Genomic DNA, 16,553 nt, shown 5'->3' with positions numbered 1-16,553 from the left:
GGAAGTGCAGGTCGTCCACACACAGTGGCAGTGGTGTAGCGACATGGATAGTGCAATGGTGGCAGAAAATACAGTCTTTGTCAACAGAGGGTGTCGCAAAAAATGGACACAAGTATGGGGAAGAGAAATGCTTTTAGAGGGAATATATGTACCCTGCCGCCTGAAGAGTCAGACCAGGACCTGAGTGACTAACGGACATAATCGTGGCTATTTTTGGGAAAGCAGTCATTACTGTGTGCACAAGTATGGGGGGCATGTGCGGGATAAGAACAATGGAAACTTTTAATGGAGTTGCATAGGTGATTGGCGTAACTGTGTAATTCTGTACATTATTTCAATTTCTGATTTCGGTAATCAGTACCACTTTAAAGTAAAAGAACAATAAAAAAAATTAAAGAGGATAAAATGAATGGATGGAGAGCGTCTGTGCGAGGAGAGAAAGGGAGAGGGCTGATAAGTATTTTTGCAATGCTGCCTTTTGTTCCCCTGTACACTCTTTTCCTGCATTCCGATGCTCACATTATACTTGTAGCATTTAAAGTATTCGGACAACAACTCACCTAAACAACTCTACCTATCAAACTGCCAGCACTGTCCCACCCACATGTAACAGCCAGATATCTCACTCTACTTCAATCAGTTCCTTTAAAAACATATGTGCACTGCTGATACATCTCTGTAAAGAATGTTTCTTCCGAGCAGCGCAAGCATGCAAAAACAAGAAAACCTAAGAGTCTGGAAAGCTGCAAACAAACGATACTCAACAGCTGGCTTAAGTAAAAGCATCTTGAGCACCAATGGCACCCATCAATAACAAAAGAATGCAAGCGTCGACATAAGTGACAGAGAAAGAACAATGTTAAAGCTGTTGAATGTGTAATCAAGGGCAAACTTCAGTATCTGGCCGAAACTGACCAACCATGACATCCCAGGAGACACATAGGTGAGCTGTCATGATCTATATCACTCATACTATCCAATCTCCTATTCAAGCCTCTTTCACAGCTTTTCAACTTCTAACCAGTGAATCAAACACTGCCTTTAAGTGATAAATTCAATAAGAAAGAGACGCAATACCTCCGAGAACTCAATCACATCCTGCATATTAAAAACTACCCTGACTAATATGCAATACTAACTCTACTGTCCTTATATGAAAACAAGAACATGGACCTCATCTGCCTAAACCGTGCACCACAACATCTGTCTGAAAATACTTTGAGACTAGACTGGTATATATGAATCCATCCTGGATGGCATCTGATCATCACTACTCACCAGAAACACCTGTCCCATAGGACGAAGGAAAGCTTCCTTTATCTGAATGGGTCCAAGAATGGCATTCTAATGCTGGATATAACACAAACTACTACTCGGCCCTCAGCCCTGGAGCACTGCTAACTACCTCGCTGAAAGTAAGGAATCTAGACCTTTCAAGAAAGAACTTTCTTGTGTGCCTCAAGCTAATGCGACGGTTAAGAGCCTTAACCTGCAACTCTCCCAACTCTTAGTTACCTATCTCCTCTGCAGTGACCACTAAGTGGAGCTGATGACAGCGTTTGTAATATTGATACTAGACTGTAGCAACATCAAGAACTGTAAGATCTAGAAAGGCTGCCTCAATTGAAAAAGGCGTGAGTGACTACATAAAGTCAGTCTTGAAATCTCACTGGCTCCTTGCTGGAAGTACAAAAAGTGAAAGACTTCTATGCACCCAACATGATCATGCGTTTGGTAATGGCACATATAACCACCCAGTTTTCAAATGCATCAGACTAGAAGGACAAAATTACGTAGAATAATGGGGTCTGAGATTCCCAGGCTGGGTAATGAGCTTATGAGCGGAGACAAATAACTTTTGCTTCCGAAAAGACTTGAAAACACAGATGTTGCCCACAAGTAAACGTTCACACACATCAAGTCTATATCTTCATATTTTAGCATGAAGGTTGATGTAAAGCTGAGCAGCAGTTTTTGATACGGTGGGAAGGAAATTCAAATGGAAATGTCCTAGGCACAGCTTTTAAAATGTGCTTCCAGAATAACTTTTGACCCTATTTACTGTTCTCTGGCAAATCTTTGACACTTTGGTTCTTTGTTCAGCGTTTGCCAAATGTTGGTGCTGATGTACTGTATGAGGGAGGCAGGGGCTACCCCTAGAATAGATCCACCCGGAATCAGGGGCAGTAAACACATCTAAAACAGAGATTCCATGTGGTAAAATAATAGATAAATAAATCTGATAAATTAGTAATATCACTAAATGAAATGGAAAAGGAAATATACTTTACAGGTATGTGATATTTTACTGCATATAAGTAAAGTGCTCAGTACTCATATGTGCTCAGGCATAGATAACACAGAATATGATACTGAGCGTATAAAAACAATATGGGAAAGGAACAATACAGTCAGTTGTTTTAATAACAGGATAATCTGAATTGTTGAAGGTCATTGTGATGATGGATTACAAAAACAAATTCCACTTGCCATAAGCATCTACAGTGTTTCGACTCTGCTTAATTAACGTATCATCAGGGCAATGTGACAAGTGGGAAAGCAGTGAGCCATGTTCTTGTAAGAAATCAAAGTAACGTGCAATTCAAAATGAGGGCACAGAAAGGGCAAAGTATATGGCAGTAAGTTTCCAATGGGATACCCACAGTTGTCCAATTGCTTGGATCTGTAAGGGGACTCAAAAAGTGCTAAGTCAATCTTAAATAAATTAGTGATGAGGTGAAATGGGAGAGTCCATCACCAGTCCCTGAGCGGGTACTTACTTCCATAGAGCCAAGTCTGATGGCCATGAAAGAATGTGTGATATATCAGAGAAGTCTAATGATTCAATTATTAGGATCATGAAAATGACACTTCTAAATATTTTTAAATAAGAAACCAGGCTTGCAAGTACCTGAACAGATCCATAAACAGTTAATATGGTGGGTTCAACAGACACTCCTCCCAACCAAAGGCAGTGTTGTAGCAGCTATTGAATGGGCAATTGTCAAGGGTCTTCTTCATATATGAGAAAGTAAATGTCCTCCTCCTTTTCATTTATTCATTGAATATAAAGAATTTACTAAATGTATTTGTTGGTTATTTGTGAAAATAAAAATGTAAATTCCCATGTAAAGTCTGACTTATCAATAACCACAAAGGCACCTCCTTGTTAATTGTAAGGTAGCACAATCACACCTAAGCCTTCTCTGACAAACACCACCAGCCTGCATCCCAAGTTACGTCTACCACAACCAAATCACATAAGAAGTTTCAAGCAAAATGCAGACTCTCATATTGCTGGTATCCCACTAGAGTCACAATATTGGCAACACTACCAAGATTCCACTGACCCTGCTTAAGTATCCCAACATACCCCACCTCCTTTGTCATGCTACCTACTCCAGCAACTCTACCATAGTCCCACTATGGACCATTTTTGCCTAGTGTGCCAACTGGGACGCCTTCTGCTAGAGTGACACAAATGAGACCTGTAATGTGTCACAACAGTTTGCCAATGAGGCACCAGAGCTCACATTTGGCAACCTCTGCAGAAGAATAAACAGACAATCCATGCTGGGTGGGGTGCAGGGCCATCTCATAGTGGAGTGACAGTGCAGAGGGGCCCACGGGCTCCAGGAGGCCCCCGTGGATCCTGACTGGATCCCTTTGTAGGGGGGCCTTCTCAAGTTTTGTTACGCCACTATCATCCCATGGCTCTGGTGCGCACAAATCCAGAATTCCACTGGTCAGTCCATTATGTGAGAACAGAGTACACATGGATATAACATCCAGGATCCATGAAAGGCATCTTGAAGCTTCTTCTACCTACATCCAAACTGAGCCACCCTGAGGGGTAACCTTTTACCATTATCCAATCATGTCTCTCTCTACCAATGTCCCACTAAGCTCTGACTCAGTGCCACGTGGATGTCACTCTACTACCAGCAGCCTATTCTAAACCTCATCAAATAGCAATCAACACAAGAAACTTACATGTGAGCCCTCTCCCCTAACAAACAAGCCATCTTTACTAACATTCCAAAAAGGACAACTTTACCAGTCTCACACCTAATCTCCCTTCCTCAATCCTTACGCAAAAGCTCAACCAGTCAGCACCCCATTGGTTGCACTTAAGCTGCCAACCCACACGAATCTGACCTAAGTTACCCTATTAACAGTTGGCACTTAAGCTCGCCTACCAGTGTGCCACCTAGGCTCTTCTTCCACCAATACTTTACTTACACCAGCGTGCCACTTAAAAACTCCTTCTCGCAGTGGATCACCTATGCCCTCGTTCACTCAGTGTGCCACCTATGCTTTTCATCTGCCAGCATCCCACCTGCACTTTCCTTCCACCAGCATCCTACCAGTGCTCTCCTTCTGCCGAAGTCACACCGAAGCATGCTCTCTAGTGGCATCCCACCTAATTTCGTTTTCAGCTAACATCCTACCTAAGCTCTCCTGCTAGCATGTCACCTAATTAGATTACACCAGCATGCCACCTAAGCATTTATTCCACCAGCGCCCCACCTAATCTCTACTTTCACCAGCGTGACAACCTAATCTCTTCTTCTACCAGTGTGCCACCTAAGCTCACTTACTAGCATACCACCAAAGCTCTGCTTTTACCTGTGTGCCACCCAAGAAATCCCTTCACCAGCATGCCACCGAAATCTCTCCTTTCATCCAACACCTCCTCCTACTAGTATGCCATCAGCGTGCCATCTAAGGTCTCGTTCTACCTGCCTGCAACCTAACATCTCCCTCTCACAGCCTGATATGGAGGTGCCACCTAAACCCTCCAACCAGCCTGCCACCTGAACTCTTTTACCTGTGTAGCACTACGCCTCTGCTTCCACCAATATGCCATTCTGCCTTTGCCCACTCGATAATACTATTTCCCGTTAGGTTGCATGCCCCAATACCACAAATGACGTTGGGGCTGACAGACCCCTCTAAGTCACGAAGACATATCTTTTCCAATCGTGGGAACTGTCTCCGGTGGGTTCAAATGAACTCAACAAGTTCCAAAATGAAAGAAGAGGGCTTGCAACAAACGGGAGTGAGGGATACATTTAGAATTAATGAAAAAAAACGCGATCCATCCTCGTCCACCAAGATCCTACGCAGACTTCCACCACCGAGTACAAAGACCCACATTTTCTTTCACCCGCATCCCACACGCTCCTCATTCCCTCGCTCTATCCTAAACCCACTACTTTTCTCACAGTGTGTAACTGGAGAACCCCTTTCCCATGGCCCCCGAACCCTGGACGCTACTCACAGAGTGACGGTCCTGTTGGGCAGCGACTCCGGGACGTGGCTGAGTTCCAAACTGCTGCAGATCACCTTTCCTCCGGGCACATCGGGACCTCCGGGGGTCTTGCCAGTGCCCTTCCCGCGATCCTGCTTGCAGCCCGAGGGTAGGAGGGAGCCCGCACCATGCAGGAGAAAGAACAACAGAAAGCCCAGGCTGCGGGGGGACAGGGGCCGTCCCATGGCACCCTGGACAGTTCGGGCGCCCACCTATCCAGAATTTCACTGGAGAGTCCGTTATGCGAGACTGCGATCCCCGGTACTCCTTTAACGACGATCCTTCTCTCCTAATTACGGCAATTAAACCCCAAGCGGTGGCACCAAAGCGCTCCCTTCAGACCCTGTACAGAGAAACACATTCTATTAGTGGTGGGAAGAGTGTCGGAGGGGGGCGGGGATTGGTTGGGGAAACGTTTGTAATGCCATTTGCTAGGAAAGTTCTTGTCTATAGTTGATTGGCTAAGTAAGACTACAAGTATGTACTATAGAATTCTATTGGCTAGTTGGACTTTTCGAAGTTATTTTATTGGCTGTAGACTCAGTTGCCTGCATAGAGACCTACGATTGGCCGATGGAACAAGCTGTTTATTGTTGTGCCTGAGAGTGTAGTGCCCTTGGCAGTGGTTTTCTCCGCCTAGGGCAGTCTAGGGGTGGTCTTGATATGTCAGGGAAGAGCGAGCCGTCCAACAGTCGGAACAAACCACCAGTGACGAGTTCTTGTGATTAGTACTGGTATACAGACTGTGAGCACACCAAAACAGGCTTACTGTGACAGACACGCAGCAGCTTCTACACAACGACCTGTCGCCACTGAGTCAACTGCACTCGTGCCCCCACCACGAGCACGTTCTGGAAATGCGGATCGCTTTGATTTCTCAAATAAGAATGAAAACTGTACATTTTCTCTTCCTACAGAGCAGTCCACGGCGGCTCTTGGCTTAGTTACAATCGTGTAGCGTCTATAGCAACCATAGAGTTTTCAGTTAGGAGCAGTGCTTTATATGAAAAAAAAGTAAGTGCAGGTAGTCACCAAATTTAGTCGTGGACGCGAGGTGGGTTATGGGGCCGGGACTATGAGTGGTGCCAAGCGGCTAGGGGCACACAATTAAGTTGATTGAGATTTTCTTGGTGTGCAGATGTAATTATACAAAAGCATTTCTGATATCTTTGTAAGTATACAAAAGCATTTCTGATATCTTTTGAGTATTCTTCTTGTCCTTATACGTACGAAAGGGTACATTAAATATTATCTTTCAAATTTGGAAAGTGTGGTCACTTTAAGAATGAGACCATCAAAAATAAATACCACGATCTCATTCTATTTAAAAACAGCATTATATGTTTAACATCATTATAATATATCTAAAGTACCCAATACCCAAAAACTTCAAACCACTGATCCAGCGCGATACCTAATCAGGAATCAATACTCAATGACATGACACATACATTTCCCATACACATTCTCTCATCTCCCTGATGCGCTGGGGTCCAGTTTTAAAGACGATGATCATTTGTTTCCTTTAAAGGTTCATATCTAACTTTTCTAAATACATAACTGAACCTGTATATCAACTCTTTCCTCTGGTCGATGAACCAACTAGTTGAGAAGTTGATGGTAATAGTACTAATTACCTACCTAGCTAAATAATCACAGACTCTCGGTAAGATTTATAAAGTTTATAGCAAAATAATGTTAAATCAATGCCGATCACATAGAGGTTACAAAGCAAACAAAGAAAATCTCACAAAGAGGGAGAGAAAAACATGCAAATAGCAAACGGAGTCATACTCATCAATGAATGAAATGAATATGAAGGAGTGGATAGGCGAAGAGACATACGTTTCAGAGACAAAAATGAATTGCAAATGATTATGCAAAATATGAACCATGAAGATATACTAACCCAATCTATCAGAGAAATAACCCCTTCCCCCTCCCCCCCCCGGCCAAGGAGGTAGTGGAGGTCCCCCGAAATATAGTCAAGGATCAAAGATTTCAGGAATATAGGAGCGGGACAGGGACATGATCAGCTAGGCCTCTCTGCAAAGCAGACGGACAGCAACGATCTCCCATCTATCTCTCTCTCTCTCTCTCCAGTTCAGCTCCCCTATTTTCTTAACTCACCCCTAAAGGCACCCCAGTTACACCCTAAAACCTACATGTCCAACCCACAACAGTTGAAACAATTTACAGAGCTCATCTTCTTATTGGACGGTTTGAGAGGTGGTCCAGTACACCATCAGGATCACACTCGAAATTCTACAGTCTTTTGTTTATTCGACGTTCCCATAACATAATTCTCAACTACTGAATGCAAGTACATTTACAATTAGCATTTTCATTAGTTCACATGCGTTTTCCTGCAATATCCGAGGAAGAGGTCAGTCTCTTCTTTTGGCAGACAAACAATGTTTTTCATAGCTGATCAACCTTGGACTTTTACACTTTTTCTGCAGCGCTCAGTGTTTCTGTCTTTTATCGGGTCATTCATGCTCCAACCCCTCATCTATAATGTTAATTTTAGGAAAATGCAGGCCCATTTCAGCTCACTATGACAAAATAAACATAGGCATTTATTAATTACATGAAATGCACGTTTCACTGTTTACCACCCACCTTTGCACTATCCCATGGTAATAGTTCTCTTAGCGAAGCTTAAAGCAAAAGCGGCATTATTTATTATTATTTTAAAAGCAAGATGCGAAATGCTGCCTAGTCATGCACTATTTGGTTTCTTTCGAAGCGCAATGTAAAGTGCGGCCTAGTTCGCTCATGCATTAGTTCACATTAGTGCACACATGCGCAAAGCGGTTTCTCGTGTAATTCATGTGATTTGCACGTTAGTTTTTCACTACACGCTGTTAGTAACTATTATGGGGGTGTCTATTAAAGCAGGTTTTCTTTTTTGCAAATCCCTGCTACATCAATCCCCTCTTTGATGCCATTTTTGAGCAATCATAAAATACCCATCATACAAAGTGCCATCTTTATTTTGATCTAAAGTTCAGTATCTTTTTCTCCTTTCATCATCTTGTCATCTAAATCTTTCATCCTTTCATAGTAATCTCCTTTCATATCCTCAAGTTCTATCTCATCTCTTTTTTCTTTCTTGCTCTTCGTTTGTTACTTGATTCTGTTTTCTTTTCTTCCACATCTACACTTACAACATTTATATATTGTAATGAATACTAAGGCTACTAAAGCTACTGAAATTATTGGCATTATTATTTTCCTAATAGGCTACTTCCAAAAGTAGAAAACCATTTACATACAGAGGAGAAACCCTTCGCAAGTCTCTCCCAGACACCGTCAACATCCAGTTGGGTCAAATCTTCATGTAATTTCATAATATTCTTAATATATCCCTCAATACCTTTACTTTTGTCAGGGATATAAGTGCAGCAGTGTTGAATTTTCAACATGCCACAGGCTCCACGCTCGTTTGCCAATAAGATATCAAGGGCAAGTCATTTTTGTAAAACCATTGATCTGATAGCAACCAAATGGGTGTCAATCTTCAAGAACCCACCAGCAGTATCTGTTGATAAACGATCAACCACTGTGGACAATTTTCGAATTTTATGTGAATTTAGAACTCCAACTGATGGTAAGTGCACCAAAAATGTCACCTATTATTTCTGAAAAACTCGATCTCTAATTACGTGTTAGTTCTTGTTTTATTTAATTGATTCTGTTATTGTTTCTATTTACATGGTAGATGTTAGACTTGGCACCATTGGCGTGAGTCATCCTCCCACTTTTTGCTGTTGTCTCAACTGTTTTTGCTGGTCTAGCTGCTTTGGGCACTTTGCCACTGCTGTTCAGTGCCAAAGTGCATGTGCTCCCTATTGTAAATTGTTTTATGGATTAGTGATTCCATGATTGGGTATTTGATTTACTTCTCAGTCCCTAATACAGTGCACCATGTGTGCACAGGGCCTTTAAATCAAATCCTGCTGGTGGGCTTGCTGCACTGATTTTGCCTTCCACAGAAGCAGCTTATAAAATGTGGCTCAGGCCTGCCATTGCAGAGCTGTGTGCAGTCCGTGACTGCCATGTCGACTTGGCAAGTGCACACACTTGCCAGTCCCATAAACCTTCCCTTTCCTGCATGTTAGTCACTCCTAAGGTAGGCCCAAGGTACCCCTGAGGGCAGGGTGCATTGTATATGAAAGGTAGGACATGCCCTGATGTGTGTGGCATGTCCTGATAGTGAAATACTGCCAATTTCGTTTTTCACTATTACAAGGCTATCTGTTCCCATAGGCCAGAATGGGCAGTTTGATTTTAACATCTTATAAACATGACTGACACAAGGAACAAGAAAGGAAAATAAAGTTTAGTATGCCTTTACTCAAAATGTTAAAGTGCATTTTAGTATCAGTGATTTTAACATTCTGTGCTTGAAAATACCACTTTTAGAAAGTAGGTATTTTTTAGCCTAACCATCCAGTATGCCTCTGCTAGGTTTGTGTATTGTATGTCTGGCTTGTGAGTGACAGGAGCTGGGAGAGGGCTGCGGCTCCAGCAGTCTGATGAGTCAGGGCTGGGCTGAATGGGAGCTGGGTTGAATTTAGAGTAGGGGGAGGAGATTTCCTTTCACCTGCCTGGGCCAGGTCTGCTTTCAACAATGCAGTCTCCACCTCCTGCCAGGAAGCTGCACCAGTGAGGACAGAACAGGTTTTGGCTAGGTACAGACACTCTCTGCCTTCATAGACAAAGGATTTGTGTGTAGAAAACGTGAGAACCAGACCTCAGAACTTTAGATCACTTCTGGTGAAATCAAGAGGAACCTTTGACAAGGAGAAGAAACCGGAGAAGCCGAAGTATCATTACTGCCCCAGTGCTGTTTGCTATTTGGGTTTGGCCTGCTGTGGTTACTTGTTGCCAAGGAAAGGAGAAAAAGGGCTTTGCTGGTTGCTTTGTCATCTTGAGGAAGATCTCCTTAAACCTGAGCTCAGCCCATCATCATACAGACATAGCTCCTTGATATGTGCTGACAGTAAGATCTAATCTAAAATAATTGTCCTAAGGCTGGGCAAGGTTATCACTCTACTGGTTAACATCCGCCAACACAGGTTTATCCCAGGTCGAAATACATCGGCCCACGTCAGGCGTGCCATAGCTCTTTTTGATTGTGTCCAGGCCATAAAGGCACCCCTCGGGATGATCCTGCTCGACGCAGAGAAAGCGTTGGGCAGGGTCTCCTGGGGGTTTCTTTGGTCTGCTCTGTATGCAAAGGGCCTACCCAAGGATTTTATATAAGCAGTGCAGGCACTATATGTTCTCCCTGAGGCCTGTATTTGGATATCTGATCTAATATCTAATTTGTTTACTATAAGCAGAGGAACTCAGCAGGGTTGTCCTTGCTCCCCGCTATTATTTGCAATTTACATTGATCCCTTTTTGAATAAACTCGACGCAAATACATCAATTAAAGCTGTTATGGTTAACAGTATTGCTTGTAAAACACTGGCGTATGCTGACAATATTGCTGTTTTTATGTCCGATATAAGATCAGCTCTTCTGGCATTAAAGAAGTCGGCAGAGACACTTGGCTCTGTCTCGGGTTACAAATTAAACCTCAATAAAACTCAGATCCTACACTCAGCCACATTATTTCCAGAAGAAGTTCCAACTGTATCCGCAGCTACATATTTAGGTGTAAAAATTATGGCCCCAGTGGAGCATATACCAGAGTTAAATATCTCGCCGATAATGAGAAACATTAACAAGAGGCTTGAGAGATTAAATCATCTGAAATTGAAATTTTAATTTGTCTTCATTGCGTGATTGATAAAAATCTTTGCAATTAAGTTGAAAATACAAAAAAGCACCTTTGCAAAAACACATAAAACAACTCATTTCATTACAATGAGGTTAGTTTAAGACCGTTTAAAAATGTAACAATGTGTTTATGCTTTTATGTTTATACTATTTACTACAAATGAAAATTATTAAAACTCTTTAATTAAACCTAGATTAAAAATTGAGAAGCCTAAGGTTTCCAATTGACAAACATTAACTTATGCTTTTTCTGCTTGCTATACCCTAAAAATTCTTAACAGGTCTCACAAGAAGACTGCTCAACAGATAAAGATTACGGATCTGAATCTAAATTTTGAATTTTGGCGTTTTTATTCAATTCATGTGCTAGCAGAAGGATTTAACATGGTTTTTGCTATTCTCATGAAACGTACCAATCTACAAACTAATTGAATGTCTCCTCCTCCAAAACAGGCTTTTAAGGCTTGTCTGCGTGTTCGAAGCCGTCTTTGGTTCCAGAGTTGTTTTAATAATTGTCTTCACTCTTTCTGTAGACCTTTGCAGCTGCACAATAAATGCAAAACCTCCTCTTTTTGGTCACCACAGAGTCTACAGTTTGTTGTTATTTCCAAACGTTTCCATGGTGGGAGATGTTCTTTTGCTGGAAGGACTCCCATCCTCAGTTGCAGGAAAGATTCCTTCATGGTCCGTGAAAAACCTATTTCCAAATAAGCTTGTGGCAGAGGCCTGACTAGATCATCTGCATTTATCAATGCATGGCAGATGCAATGTCATTAAAATGACGTTTTTTCCCAAATTGTTATACTTATTTTGGGCCATACTTTTAGAATTTCCGGCATCTTGTATGTCTAAGGCCGAGAGGGCATGTGTTAGATTCCTTTGGGGGTATCGCAGAACCAGAAGAGCAGCTAAATAGATGATCTTACCCAGACTTAGGGGGGAATGGGGGATGACCAGCCTTCTCCTCTATCACTGGGGTGCATTACTACAGCATATGGGGATATTGCTTGTTGGGGCTAACGCAGTAGTCCCCGCCGCTGCTAGACCTACCATCTACGCGATAGCACTTGGTGAGGCTGCTGGTCAATGTCTAGTAAAAATTCTAGAGCCGAGCTATTATAAAAAAACTAAATTTAAAATCATTCAATCAGCCTATTCTATCTGAAAACAGATACGGCGGAAACTCGGCATCTCAAATATTAATGCTTATACCCCGTTTTCGTCAACCAGACTCCTACCTCCAACTTTCCAGGATTCAATCGCGACTAGGGATTAAGGTGTTGGGGGATGTCTGCTGTGGGGGACAAATCACTTCCTTCTCTAACTTACAAGAAAAGTTTGGCCTGTCTATGAGACACTTTTTCAAATTCTTGCAGATCAGGAGCTACCTGGGTAAAATCATGGCTCAAACAGATGTAAATATGGGTAAAATACCCCTGGTTGACACTATAGTGAATAGATCTCGTATTGGGACAATTTATCAAATGCTGTTGGCTGGTCTTCCTGACGACCTGCTTACTCAGACTCATAGATGGGGTAGGAGGTTCGGCAAATAAGGTATCGACTTAGAGCTGTCTCTGGAATTTGCCAACCAGATTTTAATTACTGGCAGCCTGAGGGCCAAACCTTTCCTGTCAGTTTTTGACTTATAGTCCGGAGAAGATTTCTAAACTGGCAGGTCCACGGGGTAAGTCATGCAGTAGGTGTGGAACATGGGTTGCTGATGCGATACATATGTTCTTCTCTTGCCCCAATTAGATAACATTCTTTCAGGATATCGAATTTTTTCTGAATCATATATCGGCATATCAGTTTTTTTAACAGCCGATATGATCATTTTGGGGGTAGACGGCAGCCAGGAGACCATGGCTCGATCTAGATCTGAAAGTGGATTTCTATTGTTGTAATGGCTATTGCTAGAACATGTATTACCTCCCACTGGATTAGCCCTGACCCTCCCACATTTATAACTTGGCGGGCTAAGTTATTAGCCACCTATAATATGGAGTCAGTCGTTTACAGACTGAAAGGGCGCAGGAAAGGGGAAATGGGGAGGAAGATTTGGTTGCCAATTGCCAGCTGGATTGGGTAAACATTTTTAACCTTGGTTTTTTGTATATTTACGCATTTGCTCAGATCCTCATTGCTTAATTTCTTTATCCTCCTTGCTCTCTCACGACTTAAGATTTTGCCCTCTTTCTTTTCCCTTTTCTCATTCCTTTTTCTCTTGTGGTGGGATTGCGATTTGTGGGAGCTCCACTGCTCGATTTTGCTGATGCTTCTTTGATTTTTCTTATGTGCTATGACCACTTGTTAATTTTCAATGATTCAATAAAAAACTTTATAAAAAAAAATTGAGGAAGATCTCCAAGGGATTGAAACTGAGCGTGCCTCCTGTCTGAAGTTTCAGGGACACAAAGACTTCCCCAACAGCTCCCCTAAATTTCCTTGCTGGGAATTCTAACCTACAGAGAGGTGCCTGTTGCTGTTCAGGACCTCTAGAGACAGTTTGTCGCTTGGAGCTGGAAGCGCAACGCAACGACGAAGAAGCGTGCCGCATCTATGCCGAGTCCTGACTCATCAGTGAGAACATCGTCGCAGTGCCTGCCGTAAAGCTGCAAAAGTTAAATTATTATCGGATCGTAGCATCGCATCAAGCCGCCATTTTGTCGCATCGCACCGGAACGCAGTAAGAAACTAACGCATCCCTTCCTCTCTGGTAAGGAACTGACGCATTGCCTCCTCTGTGCTGCAGTAAGGAACAGGTGCGCCGCCTCCCCCAAAGCAAGGAACTGACGCTTCGCCTTACCTGGGACCCTTTTGTTTGTTTTGCGTTACACATCTAAGGTACTGTACCGACAGGATTTTCGGACCAGATGGGATCAGCTCCTGAGAGCCCCTCTATCCCAGTCGGAACGTAACCACCTCCCTCCTCAGGACCATCTATCCAGGCACCTGGGTACCTACCTGAGGATGGGGAACTCGCAATATACAAGCTCATATTATCAGAAACACCACTAAATCTATAGGGATACTAAGAATACTCACTGATTACTAAGGACATCCATGCCCTACACCACACTCATACCTCATAGTCTCGCGACCAAATGGGTCCAGACTAATCTACCCTGGGGCAGTTCTGATTATCTACCATTACACACTGATTACCCTCAGTGCTCACTCAAGCAGCAATCTTGCGGGTATACACACTGAGCTGCAGCCCCAGTGCTCACTCTTTATCCGGTCCACAATCCGGCAGACCTAAGCACTAGTCTCCTACCTGGTGTTCTCATTAACGCCACTTTCCCTAGAGGCGATCTCATTACACACCAGTGTCCTCCCTGGTGCTCTCATTAACAAGCCACAATCCTGTGGGTATACACACTGACCACAATCAGTGCTCTCACTAACGCCACTTACCAATGACGACCACTTTCCTATGAATACCTTCAGCTCTCTGTCTCTCTATGTTGGGAAGTCTCTCTCTCTATTCACTAAGGGTTTGCTACTACAATATTAGGAGTTAGAACAGCTTTCCAAATTGAAGTATGTACCTTCTGCTCTAGGCATCAAATGTTCCCTCTCTCCCTACTTGCTCAGTCACTCTGTACCTGATCGGGATTCGCATCCGTTCATGCAAACAATGTCTGACTAGAAGACCAGGTTACCCTGATTGAACAAGAATACAAGGCACATGTCGGTTCACTAAGAACAGGGCTCTCTGTTTATTTTAACAATGATGAACTTTAACACACCGCTGAAAGAAAAGGATTAGACATACAGTACAAGGTTATCAGTGGGGTCTCTTGACTAACAGGAACTTTAACACACCGCTGAAAGGAAAGGATTAGACATACAGTACAAGGTTATCTGCGGGGTAACAGGAACTTTTAACACACCGCTGAAAGAAACGGATTAGACATACAGTACAAGGTTATCTGCGGGGTAACAGGAACTTTTAACACACGGCTGAAAGAAAAGGATTAGATATACAATAGACTAGGGAATAAGGACAAGATTAAGGTGTAATTGTAAAGGGGACTAGTTTAGACTACCTCACCTATTAGAAGGAAGATTTCTCTCTGACTCTGGTGGGATCAGGCTCTCTCTCTCTCTGTCTCTGGTGGGATCAGGGCTCTCTCTCTGTCTCTGCCTCCGTCACCACAATACCACGTCTCTGGTTCAATCACTCCAGCTGACAGCCTTAGCTCCTCCATCTGCTTTGATGCTCTCTGCACTGCTCTCTCTTCAGCTTCAGCAATCGTCTGCCTTCTTTCTCCATTCCAGAACTGCACTCTATTCTGCAGCTCCAGCAGACATCCTGCTCTCTCTTCTGCAAGAACCAAACTGCTCTGACTCCAGACTGCACTGAACCCAAACGGCACTGAACTCTCCTCCTCTCCTGCAGCTCGTTATTATGGATTCCTCTCCCCTCATGGAAATTTCCAACAGAGGGCTGCCTCCCACCGAATTCCTGTGCTAGCTCCAAGGCTTCCACGCAACCGCAGTGGCCAGCTGCTTGTTACGTCTTGGCCCAAGAGACAAACACATTTCTCGGATAAGAAGCAGTCCTGACTGGTTTTCCTCTAGCAGACAACAGCCTTAACTATAAATTTTACCTTTACCCCTGAAGCCTCTCAGCTCCATCAAAATGGAGTCCCTCTAGTTCTGGGCCTATACGCCTGAGAAGGATGAAATAACCCTTAGCTCTGTCAGAGTACCTACATAAACCATACCAATGTGTAATATAAAGTCAGGACCACAGGATCCAACCTCTACTATAAGCAAAAATGACAGGCCAAAGCCAATAGGCAATAGATGGCCTCTTCTATGTCTGAAAGAAAGGGCCTAAAAGGGCCAACACAAGCTAGGAATACATATCCTAGATGTGAGCAAGATTAAAGTCTATATCACTCCCCACTAGGGCCAAAAAGCCTGTCTAAACATTCCACCCTTAGACTTTATCTCGCGAACATCTATAAACAACAACATCCATATAAACAAACATCAACATAATCTATCAACAAACCAAAAACCAAAAAGACTCTCTAAAATGAATGACAACTTAAGGAAATTCCACCTGAAACTTAATGTAGGGAATACAAATCTAACAACCAACTGAAAACAAATCAAAGCACCCTTGACTTGAATGCTGAAACATATCTAAGATTTGATCTAATAACAACAGAAACTATCCAAAGCATCCTCAAACTAAATGTGCCTCAACTTCTAGTGATAACTAATGAAACCTAGTGATATAGGGACTTATTTGTTGAATGAAAACAGCAAGGGGCCTAAATGGGGCCTACCTACTTCGGACAACTGAAGAACTAAATGTGCTTCAACTTCTAATGATAAAACAACAAAGGGCCTAAATGAGGCCTACCTACTATGGTCAACTTAAGCTAATGATAACTCATGAAATCTAACGGTGTAGGGCCATGTT

General features: G+C 42.9%; 1 protein-coding gene across 1 annotated transcript in view; it reads right to left on the bottom strand.

Annotated features, from left to right (window-relative positions):
- Nucleotides 1-5,699, bottom strand: part of ADGRA3 (adhesion G protein-coupled receptor A3) — a 375,408-nt gene extending 369,709 nt beyond the window's left edge. Inside the window, exon 1 of the mRNA XM_086964033.1 lies at nt 5,285-5,699. Within this exon, the coding sequence (XP_086820159.1) occupies nt 5,285-5,499 (215 nt within the window). The 5' untranslated portion in view covers nt 5,500-5,699. The remainder of the gene's footprint in view (nt 1-5,284) is intronic.
- Between the last annotated feature and the right edge of the window lie 10,854 nt (nt 5,700-16,553).

The sequence above is a fragment of the Lissotriton vulgaris genome, chromosome 3_2, assembly GCF_964263255.1.
Source record: "Lissotriton vulgaris chromosome 3_2, aLisVul1.2, whole genome shotgun sequence".
NCBI classification, from domain to species: Eukaryota; Metazoa; Chordata; class Amphibia; order Caudata; family Salamandridae; genus Lissotriton; species Lissotriton vulgaris.
The sequence above is the reverse complement of the archived record's forward strand: the minus strand, read 5'-3'. Positions and strand labels throughout refer to the sequence as shown.